An 18,537-nucleotide genomic window follows, 5' to 3' on the forward strand; every position below is an offset into this window, starting at 1 on the left:
AAGGCTTCTAACACAGTCCCTCACGCTTGAGAAAAGGAAAAAAAAAAAAAACCAAACCAAAAACCAAAAAACAAAACCCAAGAAGAAACCAACAAAACCCAAACCTCAAAATAAGTAGTTGTGGGACGTTATGGTTGCAGATGGGGAGATGAGAAAGGTATGGCTAAGCAGCCGGTTTCTGGGTGTGGTGAAACGAACGCCCCGGTACCTCAGAGCGAGCCGGTACCTCGGGGCTGCTGGGGCGGGAAAGGGGCGGGACCGGCACCGCGCGACATGAAAGCCAGACCCAGGCAACTTCAGAAGCGGAACTGTTACTTTGACGTTGCTCTTTAACCGAACTTCAGCGTCAAAGTTTTTGGTTAAACTTTAAAGTTACAGTTCAGCCTAAAGTGAAACTTAACCTGCTTCCTGGATCTACTAATTACTCAGAATGAGGCACTTCTGAGAAGCTTCAGAGGCAAATAAGCACATTTCATTTTGATGTTGACGGATGTAAGTAACGTGCCTTGCAAAAACACCGATTACCTCGATGATAGTTGCACAGAAAAGGGACCTGAACAATAACTACAGATTTCAATTGCAGCCTAGACAAACCTAACAAGCCAGAAATCATATGAAAAAGGTAACATCATTGTGCAAGTACTACAGCTTATTTTGAAACAATATATGACACCAAAACCTATTTCAGAATAAATGTTGCAGATTTAGAAAGAATGAGGAAAGGGAGAACAGAAAAAATGCTTGTATGAAGAATGATTCAGAACAAAAAAATAACTGAGAAAGCAGACAAACTAATGTGCCATGATAAGTGTATCAGGGCAACTGAAACAGATACAGTAAGCCTGGAATATCTACACATTCTGTCTAGTAACAGAAAAGCAAGAGGTCATCCTCTTAGAGATGAGGAAGTGGCAAATTCAGAATTGTTAAAAGGAACTTTCTGGTTGCTTTTAGTTTTTTTTTAAACAAACAAACACTGTGGATTATTGAATTTGCTGACCCTGAAAGGCTTTGGAAACAAGGATTTAATGAGATAGAAGGTTACTGTGATGAAAAATCATTCCATCTCTCCTCCTACAATGTACATACACATTTCTCTCAAGTATCTAGCACTAGTCAGTTTTGTGACAGGATACTGAACTGAGATCTGGCCCAGTAATGTGTGTTCCTTGTTTCTAAGCTTGATACTGATGTAAAAACAACTTTATCAGATATTACATAATAAGATTTATTTATGAGACCTCAGACTCTCTTCCTGTGAGTACACATGCTTAACTCTGTTAGAATGAATAGTTTCACAGAAGGAAGCTGGACGACCCAAGGGAATATAACATAAGCACAAGTATAAATAACTGTTTGTTTAATTTGGACTTGTATATACTCATAATTTTCTATTACTGTTTTGTGGCTTAGGCAGAGAGTGTGCATTCAGCTTTTCTTTAGGGGTTCCTTTCACTTATCTATATAAATGTTGCGTGGTAAATTTATGGTTCATTCTCTTCTTTACGTTCTTAGCGATTATTAAATTGCAAAGGTTAACCTCAAGCTATTCTTTCAAGAAAAATTAGCTGTAGTCCATATTTACCTTCCATGTTAATATTTTTTTTTCTTTTGCTGCTGCATATATACAAACTTTACTCTGCTTGTTGGTTGCAGTCTTAATTTTTTCACAAGCAGCCTCACATCCCTGGAGATGTGATATATTTCAGATAAAATTTGCAAGTTAGCATCCAGTAGAAAATGATCATTCAGTTCATGTATCCAGGTGACTTTCTGCATTAGAAAAACCCAACCCAAAATGCCGCTCAACATACTAAATTCACAGTTCTCATCAAGACATTTTGAGATGCACTGGAGTCCTTTCCCAAACAAAAAGTCATTAGATTTTATATAGTTATGAACAGCCATCCACAAGTATTTAGTAGCAGCTGTAAACTTCAATGATGTATCCACAATTAGCAAGACCATTGTCAACTTATGAAGGAAAACATTTACTTTGCCTACTCTGGTAAAAAGTAAAGTACTGGATATTGCTGTTTGTTTGAATATGTCAAAGAATGAGCAGTAGAAGAAAACCATAATTTCCAAAAATTTAAGAACCATATAACTCTATGTTTGTAAGACATCAGGGAGAGAAATGAATTTGACCCCAGTTGAGCCAAAACAATTGGATACTTTTAACTCTTCCTCTTAACATGAAAGTTACATGGTCTATTGCAGTCTTGGTAAAATCTTAAGACCTTGTGTAGAACCTGGCAATCTTGCCATTTATTACTTTTTAAAAACAATTTTGCAGGCACTAATAATTGCAGCATTTTGGCATCCATTTTCAGACCTTCCAAAGCACAGTACAAGGCAACATAAAAATGGTGAAAGCACGCATTCACGGGGGTTTTGGAGCCATGCTCTTTTTGCAAGATTATGATTTTGAAAACATTTGAGACACACTGTCCTGCATCTTCAAGTCTTGATCAGCTGCTTTATGAAGATGGGTTGTGTTCAGATTTTAGGCAAGCAGAAGTCATTTTCATAGGAATGCTCCCTCACCCATATTATAGCCATTTTAGCTAGAATTCATGCAAACATGCTCCAGTCCTGAATAAGAAAAACTAGTGGGAAAGAATCTCAAATATAGGGGGAAGTCTGCCGAGAAATGTTGGACATTGCTTTTGCAAAACCAAAGGAAGATAAAAGATAAAGAGATGGAGAGGAAAACATGTTTTTTTCATGCTTTCCCTTTATCCTGTGTCCTTCCTGCCTTTGCAGGTTCTGGACAGAGACCACTTCATTTTCTGCATACAGTTCTGTCTTTACTGGTATTTTCTGTTACAAAGATGAGTACTCTTTATCAATACCAACATGATCATCACCAACGAAGAGAGAATTCCAGGAAGGAAAAGGCTATGCAGAAAACTGTAAGTGAAGAAGCATTAACAAGTAATGGAACCCTTTGGATTGATTTCTTCCTTCCTTTTCTGTTGAAACATACGGCTGCAGAAAACTTAAGCAGATCCCTAGTCAAACCACTCTACACTGAGGCCGGGTGAAGTAAACCTCTGCCATCTCTGACAGGTGTTTATCCAACTTCATCGAAACTTTCAGTGAAGGAGATTATGCAGGGGTAGGGTTTTTTAGTAGCCGGTTTTAGCAATTCATTACCTGAAAAGTAAGAAAGTTCTCCTGAATAGTCCCTAAGTTTTTACGGAGGGAGTTACGTTGATTTTCTCTTGTCCTTTGCTGGACATGGAGAATCAACTATTCATCAATCTGTTTAAAAACCAACGTATGTGATACAGAAAGTAATGATTGCATATTCTCACGAAAACAAAACAAAACCAAACAAAAACCCACCATTGACCTTTGGAAGAATATTCTCACTGATAATATTTTGGTAAATATTTGAAATGCTCAACACTTTGCCCTTAGTCTTCTGTCTTCTAGAGAAACAAGCCTAACTCATTCAGTCTTTCTTCATAGATAATTCTCCTCAGCCCTTGCCAAGCTTGTTGCTTCTCTGTGCACTTCTACCTGTTTTGTCTGCATCTGTCAGGTCTTCTTGTACTGGACTCTCAAAGGTCTCACCAATACCAAGTTGAATAAAAAAACTCCCAGAACTGTATAAATAAACAAATGTACACCTCTGTGCACCTCCTTTATTCCAGATTGATTTTGTCTGCTAGTGCATGCCAGGTTGCCTGACCTTTTTTTTTTTTTTTTTTTAAGAAAGAGGAACACAGAATTATTTTTTTTTTTACTGTAATTCTGAAACTCCTTGTATTTATTTTTATAACATTTTGACTTGTTTATGTAGAATTACTTCTCTATCTAAGACAATTTGAATCCCATTCCTGGTATCTGTAATACCTTTTCTTATTTCTAAGCATTTCTATTCCATACCAACTTTGTAAATAAGAAAAAACCAAAACAGTAAACCAGCAAAAACTAGTAAGTCCCAGACCGATCTGAATGGGACCCACCACTAAGATGTTTTCCTATCTGACAATAAACCTTTCTGTCATTACAGGTTAAGTATCTGTCAGCGGTACCAGTGGCAACTTCACAGCTCCAAAGGGAAGTTGTGGCACAGTAAATTGTTGCCACTTTACAAGACCTCCTTCTGTGAAAGAACACAAAGAAAATCATATTTTTGGGGAATATCACTGTGTAATAAAAGTAGTAACATCTATGAACAAGGGCTACATTTAGCATTAAGTCCTACATTCAGGTGTTCAAGTTTTCCTGTGTCCTCTTTCTAGCACAACAAGCAGAGTGAAGAGAGAAAACCCCTGGTCTCGCCTTTTCCCCACTTGCTGCTGCCAGCATTTTGAGGATTCTTATGAAATTGATTTCTTGCTCTGTACTGCCTCAGGTTCACTGCATGCTAGTTGCCAACACAAGAGCTGCTGGGGAGCTCAGTGTCCAGATTTGCTAACACATGAATCCCAGCGTTGCCTTAGCCTCTTTCCCACTTCGTAGATTCCCGATTTGAGCTCCAAAATGTTACTAAAGATTGACTAGCTAAAGAGACTGTCATTTTGTTACTGGCTGATTTGTTTCACTAAAGAAGCAAGTAAGTCCCTAACAATAAAAGAAACCCCAAAAGGAAATATTACATATTTCATCTCCGGATGAACTCATCTTTCTGAAGTTAGCTGGGTGCCGTTAACCACTTCCTCACTTCCACTTTTACCACTCAGAACATCTGAAAGCCAAACGGAGGAAAACAGAAAAGGTACCCTAATTTAAAATAAAAGTTGTTTTTCCCAAGCCAGATTAAATTACATTATTTCTTCTCACCTTCGTCTAGTTGCCCACTCCCTCGGGTTCTAAAACTGGTTTAGGGATTAAAGTTCCCACAGAGAAGCAAACCGAAGTCACTCACGGGCTCCAGCTGGAGGGCGGCTCCGGGCAGCACACTCCCGCCGCGGCTGGCGGGATCGGCGAGGGGGCACGCCGTCCCCCGGCCGCCAGCCCCAGCTGCTTCACCCCCTCCCGCGGGGAGCAGAGCTGCCTTCGGGACCTGGGTCTTCCTAGCACGATAGAAAGGGGGCTTTCCTCACCTGTCAGCATCCAGCAGGAGGCAGCCATGCCTGGGCTGCGGCGAGCCCGGGGCCGGGAGCCCGGGCGGCGGGCCGGGGCGGCGGGAACGGTGCTGCGCTGCGAGTGGCGTTCAGCGCTCTGCGCCGCGCGTCCGCCTCGCAGCGGAGTCAGGCATTTCCTGTTTGTTATTCGCTCTTTACGTTGTTTCTTCGCACCAAGAAGAATTTAGCTTCCTCCCCCCGCACACAACTTTCCTCCCGCCCACCCCCCCAAAGACCTCTGAGCTTTGGAGACCTCCCCGTAAAGCTATCCTAGCGCTAAAATGTACAAATAAAGCCAATTCTCCCCCAACAAGCCTCCGGCTGCAGCCGTTGGAGAGCACAGCAGACCTTAAAGGGACATTTATCCGCTCACTATTAATTACTAAATGCCTCCCACCAGCCAGCCCCCCTCCCAGTAGGGCAGGAAAGAGCTGGGCGTGCTCCACGGCCACCTCTCTCGCCCTTCTCAACAGGAGAAACACATCGTTGAAGTTGGGGGTGTGTTTGGCTGCTCACGTTTAATTTCTCTGACATCACCCCTTAAGAACGCGCTCTATGGCCGGTAATCTGCCTGCAGGAGGAAGCCAGCCGCCCCCTGCCCATGCTCAGCGGCCCTGGGGACGCGGTCACTCTTGAGACAGTGGACGGTTCTCTTGAGTCTTTGCGTCTCCCTGTGCTTTGCTGCGTAGAGGAAATACCAGACGACTGCCTTAGCCCTCATCCACCGATATTTACATGGCATCCCTTCCCCCTCTTTCCCTGCCCCCTGAATGACTTCACTAATAAATAACTGAATAAACCGGAAAGGTAATAAATAATCAACCAGATTCAGGCTTGTGAGCAGGGATTTTCAGGGTTCATTAACACTCAGTAAAAGAGCAGCTTGCAGGACTTTTTGTGTTTACCAGAGTGATGCTCAGGTGGAGTGACAGCCCTCCAGCGGTGTGTGGGTTCTTGCACTGTACCTGGTGAAAACTCATTTTGTTATTCATAAAACAAGAGAACCCATGGTTCCTCAAGCAAGAAAAGGAGAAATAAAAATACTCTATAAGGATTTGGAGATCTTGGTGCTACTAGAAAAATCTCCTGTTTTTTCTTTGAATTGGAGCAAGAAATGTAGTGAGTAACTGGAAGTTACTGGAATTTTTGTAAGCTCTTCTGAGGCTAATGAATCATAGCTGTTAATCATCACTATAATAGTTAAATTAATCTTCCAACTTCTGTTTTAATTTTGTGAGAACAGTTTGTGTGCAGCTTTACTTGGAGGTCTGTGGAAATTTTAGAAAACAGTGCACAATTTCAAAGCTGGATTTAAGAGCAAAGGTCCTCATTCAGTAATGATTTATGCATATGCTTGCCTTTACACATTATGAAATATACTTAATTACCACAGTGGGACTACTCAAAATTGATGAAATTAAGCACATGTGTAACTTTTGCTGAATGAGGAACTGAGCTCTGTTCGTACCAGTTAAAAAGACTAGACACATTTTTCCAGTTAAAGGTTTTATGCATGAAATCAAGGGAAATAAAAATAGCATTCAAACTAAAAGAAGACCAGTTTGGAGAAAGCTGTAACTTCATTTTTTTGCAAGTGAAGGGTATTACTACTGCTAGTTTAATCCCAGTTTCAAAGACGGCAATAACTTGCAGTGTTGTCTTTTCGTAAACAAATCTTTGTATTCCCTTTCTGTCACTATACTTCAATTAAATGCACATGGAGGAGTTGAGCTTGCTTTCAAGTCATAGTGAAGGATTTCTTTTTGTGATACAACTAACTATGACAGAGGAAGAAACAGGGAGACTAAGGACTTTCACATGAATTAGAATGATCAGTTCAAATCTGTTTGAAGTATGTGTGATATGTGGTACACACATAGGGAATGTACATCATGCTGGAGAATAAGACTTCTTGAGGATAAAAATCCTGATGTAGGGTTATTCTTAATTTCCTGCAAATTGTTCTTGGTATTATTGCTTATTAATTTTTTGTTGTGTTTGGGGTTTTTTTGGGTGTTTTTTTTTTTTTTTTTTTTTTTGTTATGTCTTATGCATCTTGCATCAGACAATGTCAAAAGGAAGACATTAGAAAAGATGAACTGCTGGTCTGAGCTAGCATTTTTTATTAATTTGCACACATTCCAAAATTAAAATACATTACAGACTTACAGACCATTACTTATTTTGGAATGCCATGCTAATTCAGAAAAAAACCAACTTCTGTGGCTTGTAGAATAGCTTTTGCGTCTTTTCAGAGTTTTTGTTGCTTTGTATGCATTCATGCAGGCAACTGTTCATAATATATCACTAAATGCCCTTGGAGTTTAAAGTTTTATACATCAGTAGTAAGGAACACACATATATTAAGCAGGAGTCCCTAGATGAGGTGTACTTAGGGCCGGAGGTAGTTAAGACATTAGGTGATTTCAGTATCTGCATAACAATTATTATTAGATTCAGTGGATTTTAACATTCATAACATATAGAAAATCATTACCTATAATAATGGATTAAATAAAAAGTTCAAATTAGTTTAAAAGATGTAATTACATATTAATTTATGCCTTTCTAAAGTGCCACAGAATGCTGAGGATTTTTTTTTCTAGTGCTATGAATTAAACATGATTTGTCATTTTGAACTCTGTCTCCTAATTCAGTTTCAGCTAAGTATTTTATAATATGGGTTATAGAATAAGTACACTAGTAGTTCCATGGAACCTGATAGAAGTATTTGTGATTAAAGATTAAAAGACTTTAAAAGATCAGACTTTGAAAAGACAATAAAAATTTAAAATGTCAGCTTTTCCCTTGAAGAGAATGTTTTTCCTGCAGAAAGCTGTGGAAATATATTGTCATAAAGATGTGGGGTGAAGGAACAGGAACCAAAGCTTTTCAAGCTCAAGCAGTCTTCTAAATAATGTGACTATGTACTCATTTTCCATGGAAATTTTCCCTTCATTCTTACAGAGGAATATGAGCAATTTTAATTTATTTTGATTGTTAAGTAAAAAGAGTGTCTAATCTGTAGTATACGAGCAATGCAAGACTCTGACTTCAAATAGGCAGGAGCATGTTTAACTCACTTCCATTAAAGGAACAGTAAGACAACATCAATAATTGTGAGAGATGCAACATGTTTCTGCAATGTTCACTGTTATTATTATACTGTACCATGCACTGCATGGAAAATACTACAGAGTTTGTTCATATAGCTTCTAAGTAAAGATTTATCATTGAATGTCCTTACTGTAATCTGTGATGGGTTACATTATACTGTAGATTAGTAATAATTTATGTTTACATTTTTTTCTTACACTTGCTTATTCACAGTCTTCAAGATGTCTTTCACCTTGATTACTCTGTTGTTCATTTTCATAGCTCCCATTTTTTCCTATCTGATTCTAGGACCATGATTCACTTGGCAGAACTTGTGGGTCTGTAGTCTCATTTTTATTATGTCTGAGATACTCAAGGGCTCTTTCTTCAGCTACCAGAACTAAGACCTTGCAGGGTTTGGTATGGTTCCAGCAATACTCTATGCATAAATCTTTTCATGTTTTACAGCTCAGCTTTTAGCTGATACTTGATATTCTTGGAGAATGCCCATGTTTCTGCTCCATCTGTATTAACCAGTGGTACAAATGTGCCAAAAATCCTTTTTATGGTACAATGGGATCTTCATAAAAATTTTGTTTTGCAGGTTGTGTTAGTTTAATTAATGTTTGTAGAAAACATTATGGAAAATGCCCTTTCTGTTCTGGGTTAAATTTTTTCCCTACAGTACCTTTTATGTCTTCTTTGTTGGTCTTTTTTGGATTACATATCAACTATCATAGAGTAGTTGTGAACTAAATTAATATACAGTCTGTATTCTTACTGAAATAAAATAGCCTGATTTTTCTCCTTAAGTGATTTAAAGTATCTCACATCCTCAGTCATATTGTTTTTCTTTCCACATTTTTTTTTTTCAATATTCATCCTAAATTTGTTGAGATCAAAACTAGCTGTATCACAAAAAAACCAGGAAGACCAGGAAGGCATGAGTTTTTTGTGCCATAACTTACTGTTACAAATATTCCACCAATCTATTTTATGATTGTTGCTTTATACTCATGTAGAAGGGTTTTTAGATTGGAATAGAATTTAATGCAGATTATACCTCTACTATTTTCATATTTTCTTACATTACCTCTATTTCCTTTGAGTCAGCTTCTTACAATTTAAATTCTGATTCACAGTTTTTTCCTGCAACTTGGAGTTTTTCTGCTTGCTTATTTACTAATCTATTTACTATGTCAACAATATATCTTTGAACTCTGTAGTATATTACCAGACTTTAACATGAATATGTATTTCTTCAAATTATACACTATAAATATGGCTAGAAAAACACAATCTATTCAACTTGAATGAGGTAAGGATCTCTCTGGCTTGACTATTTCAGCCTTTTTTGTGCTGAAACACTTCTTCTGTAGCACTGAAGTCATTGGAGCTATGGCATTGAGTCTGAGTGGAATGAAACCAGTAACTTCAAGTGCATGGAGGTGAAATAAATAAATTCATATTTTATTGTACAAATAAACTAGAACTAGAAATGGCAGTATGCTTATAAGGTTTTTTGACTAAAGGTACATTTAACATCCCCACTAATGTTGGTCCATCATTGCATTAGCTCCACTGCATTGTACAAATGAAATTATATGAAATAAGGCCAGAATTCAGAAGCAGAGGATTAATTGATTCTTATTATTACCTTGGGCTTTCTGCACTCCATCCACACTTATTTTCATTATAGCTTCTTAACAATTAAGTGCCCTTTTTTTTTTTTACTGTGCTGCTCATGGTATATGGCATAACCAGTATTATTTATTGTTCAGATAAATTTCAGTTATGAAACTGTATAAAAGAATAACTTACTGAGAGTGTGCTGTGAAGGGAGACTAAGAGATAACAATAATTTCTCACAAGAAGCACATAGTCTGCAGAGTTTGACATTGTATTGCATTGCACTGCATTCATTACTTTCACAACTGGTCTGCATAATATAATTACTTATTACTGTTTGGTTACACAAAAAAGGTAGCTGTGGCTGCAATAACCATGGTGAAAACTCTCAGTTTTTTCTATTTTTTTCTTTCTAGTCCACACAGATAAAAAATTAACTGTTTTCCTTTTTCTTGATGCATACACACATTCTTTTTCCTTTTCTAGTATTTTTCTCAATTAGTGAAAAAGCAACATTTAAAAATAGATCACTTCCCAGGGTTTCTTTTAATCTTCATTATCAGGAGAAAAGCCTTGCTTTTTGCAGAAACATGAGCCTGGTGATGATACCGGTATATATTTTATGGCATACATTAAAAAAACAGAAACAACAAAACAGCACTCAGACAAAAAAAATACCCCTGTGGTGCAGAAACTTCAGCTTTTGTAATGATTACCATTTTATTTTTCAACTACGTGATTTTGAAACTAATGACAAGTTCGTAACAATCCTTCTGTAACGAGCAACACATTACTGCTTTTTTAGTGGATGTTGCAGAACAGACTCCTGCTGGGATTCCTGCTTCTATAGATTGCTATAACTCCTTGTTTCAGGGTTGCTACAATAATTTTTGCCTACTGAGACCTATAATGTAGATCCCACTGCTCCATCTACCTGTCCATGTGAATAATTTGTTTTTGTGGCCTGAAACCCTTCAATGGTTTTGTGTTTAGGTCAGTCTGGTAAGAAGGTAGTCCTGGGCTTCATATAGAAATCCATATTGTTGCATTTTTTCATCCTATATTGGGTTTTCCAGAAGTAAGATGATTATCAAACATATAGGTAAGTCTGAAATTCAACCTCTTTTTCAAGCCTAGGTAATTTAGTGCAAGACACAGGCAGATAGGCATCTCTAGCTACCTCCAGGCCGGAGTCTGGAACGTTCTGGATGCGAGTTGTATAGATACAGTGCACAGCTAACAAAAAGGTAATGCACATCATTTTGTTGGCAGACTAATAAAGCAGTCAGGTTCAAAGTCAGAGTTATAAGTTGGTGTCCTTTTTCACATTGAAAGACTCAAAAAAGCATTTCCCATCTCCCAGAGTCATGTCAAAACCAGCAGGCTTTTGCCTAACTGGCTGTAGTGTTCTGTTGAAACTAATACTCTGCACCAGAGAGTTAAGATTTCTTCAGGCCAGAAATGGGTAGCAGAACAGTTAACTCTGGAAGCTGCCACAGTGAGCCTTTTTTACCCATACAGGCTGAGTTACATAGCTCTTTGTGTCATGAGATGTGCTCTCCTCAAGTAACCAACATGTTAACATGTGATGGAATACACATGTATATGCCCTATCAGATGAGTACGGTGCAGATATTCCATGACATTGTGCTTTTGCATATCATGCCTTATAGATATGATAGGCATACGTGTGATCATGTGATGAAAGAGGTGATGCCAGGCCCCCATGGAAGAGGGTGACAAAATACAAGGCTATCAGGACAATCAATTTAGTACGCTGCCTACTGTGTCACCATGTCCAAGCAGCCTTCAGGTAGCCAGGAGGGAGGCCCTGAATGTGACTGATGGTCTGGATCTACTCGGTTATTTTAGGTTAGTTCACTTACACAGGAGTTATGAGTATCATATAGAATACGTATGGTCCTAGGAGAAGGAACCAGAGATCAGGACTCTCATCACCACAAAGACAACTTGACCATTTTGTCAAAGGACTCAAAAGTTGGGACATTATCCTTGGGGTGTAAGTCACTGTGAATCTGTCCAGACTGGAAAGTGAAGTGAATACAGTGAATGCTGTAAACACTAAGCTATTACAGAAAAAGTGGACAGTGTCTTCTTTCACCTATGTCTTAAAAGATTTGATGGCAACTGCGTTTTGTAAGGAGACCGATCCTTTCAATCTGTGCTAAGCATACTGAATGTGTCTACAGAATCTGGCTTTTTAGGAAAATTGAGGGGGAGAATGTCTGACCTGGAGGTCTGGTCCAGACACCAAACTGCTTTGAAAGCCACAGTTCTAGTCATGCAAAACCAAGGCGCTATGTGTCTGAAGAACCTTATGGACTCAAACAGGTTAACCCCCAAACAGAGTAGTTAAGAGAAGTTCAGAGAAGAGGTGAAAGAAAAAGTTTTAGATCATGATTTAGATTTAAGTACCCAGTTTAATTTAGGAATTGCTCTACTAGTATCAGTGGACCTAGATCATGAGGCAAACATAGCTTTGGGGTTAATTTAAAAAGAGAGAGATTTCTTAAAGTATTTTAATCAAATGGTGGCCATATTTGCTCATAAGAAAGTAAAGAAGCTGTGTTCCGTTTCTGTAAAATGATCCTTGGGTATAACAAATTTAACTTTAGCACTTCCTAGAAATTGTTTAAGGTCTGTAGTCACAATGAAACAGGAAGATCTGGTCTGACAGTATGAGTTTGTGATTAGTAGCTTTTTCTTAGTCTGAAAACTCATTTTCTGTGAAACACAGCAAAGGTGCTTATTCTGTATTATTCTTCTGTCTAGCTTACCAGCAACAGAGCTAGAAATTAATAAAAGTTATATTATACGTGTGTCATTGTTACACCGTTTGTGTGATGTCTAAATATTTTCTGTTTGTTGCAAATGTATAATCTGAAAAAAAGAGAAATGCATGTATTTTCTCCAAATTGCAGGAAATTGTAATAGGTTTTAGAGACCAGAACTAACTCAGAACTTAAGGGACAAAGAGAAAGTTATTTCCTAGATGGAAATTTGCAGAACTGATGGTTATCACTGTCATAAACCAGGAATCCCATAGACAGATGTGCAGTGTTTTATGGAGGAGTAGTCTTAACTCAGATGATAAAGAATTAATAGAGGCAGCTTCAAAGTGACCTGGGTTTTGTACACGAGTGGAAGTAAAAAAAAAAACCACCTTATTTTGTACACATTTGTAAGATTTAAGGAAACAATTTTCATCCATCCTCAAGATATTCTCCAATGTAATGAGCATGAACAAATCAGCCTGTTTCTCCAGACTACATAATATGCTTTCTCATAAAGAAATTTTGTCACTTTCATCAAAGATGATTTATTAGAGTATTGCAGAATCCAAGCATCAAGTGACCACAATGGGGTTGTTAAAAAACCCAACATATCTGCCAGAGGCAAAGCTAATTTTATTAATAATAGTGTGTTTATTGGTGAGTCAGTGGATATGAGTGTTATGCCTGTATGAATTTGTGTTTGCTGTCTATAGAAATCTTGTTTCTCCAATAGCACTGGGCTGAGAGCCAAGACCTTGGTTCAGGTCAGCACCCTTTGCAGTGGCTTTAAAGCTAGCTCAGCAATCCAAATAACTTCCTGTGCAGCAAGTCAGGAGAACATTCTTCCCCAACTGCAGCTAAACTAGCCTTTCTGACCTTGTCCAGTACTCATAGGTTGCAGCTTCTTGACTAACTCAGTCTGGCACCATTATCAAATACCTGCGCACCTAAGATGCATATATCTGCCTGGGATCTTTCAGGCTTTAATGTAAGGTCTTGTGTCACCAGCATATAGTTTAGTTTCATGAGTGCTCTTTGAGTACTCCTATGAAAGTAACATGAATGGTTATGTCCTTGACCATGTTTGTTCTCATTCCCATCCCATGGCCTTTTTTGGAATTTTCTTACTCAGGGTGGAATACGTATCTCACAGATGTCAAAATGTTATTTCTTCTAGGAATCTATTGCCTCAGTTGTCAGCTAAGTCATTATGGCAGCTGTAAAGCTGAATGAAAAATCTAGAATAAAAATGTTTTTGGTAGGTCTTTGCTGAGATTTTTGAAGTATTCTGCAGATAAGATATTTTTTCCAGGAAGGGTCCAAAGTTGGTATATCACCAGCTTGCCCACCTGACATTTGCAGCCCACTTAGTAAGCTGATTTGGAGCCAGCCATCACAAAGCTCCAGGAGCTGTATTTTGTAGATTCTGAGCACCTTGTCAGATGTGGTTCCTAGGTTCCTGGATTACTGGTCTGACAAGGAGCTAAAAACATTAATCCCAGCTTCCAGGTTTGTATTTTCTTTAACACCATGGATACTAGTGTATATAGATCCAAGCAGGCTGCTAGGCAGACTGCACCAATTAGGAAAATGAGGCCCATGGTAGTATGGAGATGTGGGCTGGTCTGCCTGAAGTGTTTCACCAGCTTTATGCAGGAGAATAAGAACTGGGTGCTGAATTTGAACAAAAATAACCCTGTGTAATTATACAGGAAAAAAACCACCTCTACATACAGCTGAGTAGATGACACTGTCTGCACTGTAGCCGTTCCTATAAATCACATAGACACACTTGGAATTATTTTGTAGCTAGTTTTATAGTTACATTTAAACTAGCTGTATTGGTGTGTTTGAGCCGTGTAGCCAGTTAGTACTTAGAGAAGCATGGGCACACTAAATAGCAAGGTAAAGAAAGAGGTGCAGAAAAAGGGGAATTTAGACTACAGTGATGAGCATGCTGCCGTGCCTTGTAGTCACAATATCTAATTTAAGACAGCCATCTTAGCTGCAGCTATGGCAACAAGGTTCATAGTAGTGATTTAAATGCTGAATCAGCATTGTGTGTTTCACGTGGGAAATGGCAAAGCTGTGGAAAACAGAGCCTTGAAAACTCACAGGGGTTTTAGTTGTCAAAACAAAGCTGCTCAAACTATAAGGTAAAGAAACTTTGAGACTAAATTTTTTTACTGTTACTAGTCATATGTACAATGTCAAAGGAATTTATGCAGCTAGGTACATAGTAGTAGCGTAGGTACTTTTTTTCAACAAAAATTGAGCTTTCCAGTTATATGAAACCCAGCTTGCTGTTTGGAATTTTGTACGTAGTATCAGTATGTGTTTTCTGTGAAGCAATAAAACTATGAAATAATGTCAAGAACATTCTGAACTTGGTGATTTTTTTTCATTTACTGACTTTTCCAAAATTTGTCTGCATACAGAGCTTAATTGGCAAATTACAAGGGATTGGTTTGTGAATCAGACTGATAGTAAATGCATGCATTTAGTACAATTAAAATTAAATTAGGTGGTATAATAATATAAGATGTATAAATGATACAAGGACATTATATAATAAAACTGACTTCTAATAATTTGATCTAACCCTCCTTGATATGTTGTATTAGATTAGTTGCTTGCATTTTTTTAGTACTGTTTCAACTTCAGAGACTATTTTGGTGGGGGGAAAAAGAGTTTTTAAATTCAGATAAATGCTCTTATTTTGTGCCTTTGTCAAGCATTCAAAATCCAATATATAATATAATTTTAAATAATCCAAGCTATTGATATTTTGATATCATGGTGTCTGCAGTCTTGAGACATTGTTATTCTGCATCACAAAAGCACTTTACTGCATGTGTTTCAAGACATATTTTATTGACTGCCTTCAAATCTCTAGGCCTGCAAAATACATTAGTAAACCTGTCACAGTGGAGGGATTGTATTTCCAGTGGAATGGCCAAAAATTTATTTCAGAGTGAATAGACTTTAAGGCCAAGGGAATTATTATGGTTGTTCGGTCTGACCTACTGTAAGGCCCAGAGTTCTGGTTTAACGTTCTGCTAAGGTCAGATGAAAGTAAAAAATACATTTGAATAATATTAGACAAAATGCAATTCCACCAATTTAATAGAAACATTTTAATAATTATTTTGTCTTAGCTCTAGCCATCCCATTAACAGTTGCCTTTTCCAACAGAGCTGAGAATTTTGAGATGGGTCCAGCCAGTGGGGTTGGATGAGAAGTCAGAGAATCAAAAAAAGGAACAGAATTAGAAATGATAACTATTCATATCCATTTATTAAAATCCTTGCTCTGAATGTTGCCAGTAACTTTTGTCTAAGCAGGCAGTGGGTTAACTTCACTTAAGTCTATTTTTCAACTTTTTCATGGACTTCAGAGGGCAGGCATCAGCCAGTTTATGAGAGCAAATATATGCTTAAAAATATAACAAGGCATGGTATGTTCTTGTTGAAATGCAGATTTTTACATGAAAATGTTACAACCAGTACATAAGCTAGCTCAATATGTTTCATGCTATTAACAATTGAGTTCACTCATGAACTGGCTTTAGGAGGTATGTTGCAAAATCAGAATTTACAGGTATAATGACTGGACACTGTATTTTGAACTACAAGTGTAAGTTGATTGGATTGGAGCAAGTCTTGGGGGTTTCAAGAGGGAAAGTGAGTGGGGCTTAAAGGATAAGTTTTGGAATATCTTCAAAATATAAGGAATATTGTGAAGAAAAGGATAGAGCAGTATAATCTTATATAGCAGAAGGCAAAGAGTTAAGCTATAAATAGTAACATCATTAGTCCTGTGTTTATTATGAACCTAGTTTCCTGTTAACAATCTGCTTTCTATCTACTTCCCAATATAAAAGAAAAACCGACAAAACTGTAAACATTAACTTAACCTGTGTTAATCTTTATCAGAGTTCCACATGTAAAAGAATCTTATGAAAGCAGCTGAGGAAACAGATCAGCAGACATGCATGTAACAGACAGTGAATAATTCTGCCATTTTCGGCTGTTGTGGCCTTGCAAAATGAGTTCCTGAAAAATGAATATTTACACAGTCAGCATCCAACAGAAAGGATCCTTCTCAGTCCCTGTAAACTAGAATTCTGTTTATTTTTTCTTGTATTGGTTTGTTTAAATGACAAAATTTACTTAGGAATGACAGTTAAAATGATGTTGCACGAGGAAAACTGTGGCCATTTTATGTGAAGAAGGGAAATACAGCCACAAAGAAGAATACACTGTACATTGATGATGCTAGTTGTACTTCACAAGGAACTTCTTAGTACTGGCTGTCTTCAACTGCAGCTGAAGTCCTGTGAGTAAAATTTATCTTGAGTAAATGGAGATACCTTTACCTGAACTAGTAATTCTAGTCTTTTCTTATAATCAGTGAAGAGAAACAGGCGTTCCCAACATGCAAAAGATGTCTTCTTGTAAGAGGTCTAAAAAGGATTAGATACCTGGTGACCTGAAACATCCTTTTTCTGTGTATTGTCTATAGGGCACTCTGGTGGTTAGCTGAAATCTAGAAGTCTATACTGTGGACATACGAACTAAAGATTTGAATCCATCCTGGGGATGAAATCCTTAATTTAGATAAATTCATGACAAATCTTTTGATGGATTTGTAAGGAACGGAATGTCCACGTGTGTTCTGAAAGAGTCATACAGACTATATGGAAGGTAGCTAGGATTACAAAAACTGGTTTTCTACTTCTAATTTTTGATCTACACAATTGATGTAACTGTCAAATGTTCCTTATGTGTTCATTGGCAGGGAGAAAATCTTTCTGTTAGATTATAGCCCACATAATAAATACATGGAGATTTCCCTGTTCAAAGAATAGTGAAAAGACAAAGAAACCACTTCTGACATTTTATTCAAAGAATGCCAGCATGTGTTTTCAGAGAGCTAAGTCAGAGTTAAAATGTGCTTGCTGTGGATCTACAGTAGTTACCGATCTTTTCTGCATATGGTGATGACAAGAGAAGGTTTAACACCATAGTTAGGAAGGGAGAAAAAAATCCACCTGCTTTAGGATAGACTAGGAAAAATACCATTTTCACATATCATTGTGATGGCCGATAGTACCAGTTTCATTGTTTGGAATACATGGATATTGATCAAATGTTGTTTTGTAGTGAGCTCTCCTGTCACAGAAAGAGGGGGGGGCGGGGAAAGAATGAGTAATGAAGATGAATAAAGGGCATCATGTTATGGAAAAGGCATTGGAAATCCACCAGATAGATTTTCCTTTCAACTTCTCTTACATGTTTATTTGGTCTATATTTCTAAACTGAAATACATGGCATACACAGAACTCACAGTCATAGTGCCTAGCCTTTTGCTGTCCCTTAAAAATCCCTTAAAGGAGATTTTTTTCCGTTTTCATTTCTTTGTCTGAGAAGGGCCCTGCTAAAATGTAAGAGAATAATTATGAGCAACTGTGCTAACCTCATTTGGTCAAGAAAATGGTGTTTTCAAAAGATGAGAAACATAGTCCTTTTTTTTTAGCTTTTAATATGCTGATTTTAATCATCCGTCTAGAGTTGAAGATTGTGCAATTACGCTGTCAGTTTATCAGTTCAATGGCATATGTGACATTTTCCCCAGTAATCTTTGAACCTAGCAGTCAGTTTCAGCTGATTCCATTTGAGAGAGAAGCAGGGGCTGAGTATGGTCTTACAGGTCTGGGGAAGTGTGGGCATTAGTCAGACCAGTAGCAGTAAATTAGAGCTTTATCTTCTACACCTGTTCTGCTGTAGGTTGATGTTAGAGCCTTGATCAAGCAGTATATATTACACCAGATAGCTAATTATCATGCTTAAAAGTTCAGTGTAGCAACAGCACTGTTGTCTCTTGTGGGGGGGAAAGTTGTTGGATAGGGGATGTAGGCAAAAGGAAGGAAGGAA

At 37.8% G+C, this 18,537-nt stretch overlaps 1 protein-coding gene and 1 long non-coding RNA gene across 2 annotated transcripts in view; one reads left to right on the plus strand and one right to left on the minus strand.

Annotated features, from left to right (window-relative positions):
- The window catches only part of ITGA1 (integrin subunit alpha 1), a 76,928-nt gene extending 71,651 nt beyond the window's left edge, over window positions 1-5,277 (minus strand). Inside the window, exon 1 of the mRNA XM_013302872.3 lies at window positions 5,061-5,277. Within this exon, the coding sequence (XP_013158326.2) occupies window positions 5,061-5,088 (28 nt within the window). The 5' untranslated portion in view covers window positions 5,089-5,277. The remainder of the gene's footprint in view (window positions 1-5,060) is intronic.
- Window positions 5,278-16,592: 11,315 nt separating this feature from the next.
- The window catches only part of LOC114013441 (uncharacterized), a 44,095-nt gene continuing 42,150 nt past the window's right edge, over window positions 16,593-18,537 (plus strand). Inside the window, exon 1 of the long non-coding RNA XR_003556398.1 lies at window positions 16,593-16,939. This is a non-coding gene — a long non-coding RNA (uncharacterized LOC114013441). The remainder of the gene's footprint in view (window positions 16,940-18,537) is intronic.

This window comes from Falco peregrinus, chromosome Z (genome assembly GCF_023634155.1).
Source record: "Falco peregrinus isolate bFalPer1 chromosome Z, bFalPer1.pri, whole genome shotgun sequence".
Classification (NCBI taxonomy): Eukaryota; Metazoa; Chordata; class Aves; order Falconiformes; family Falconidae; genus Falco; species Falco peregrinus.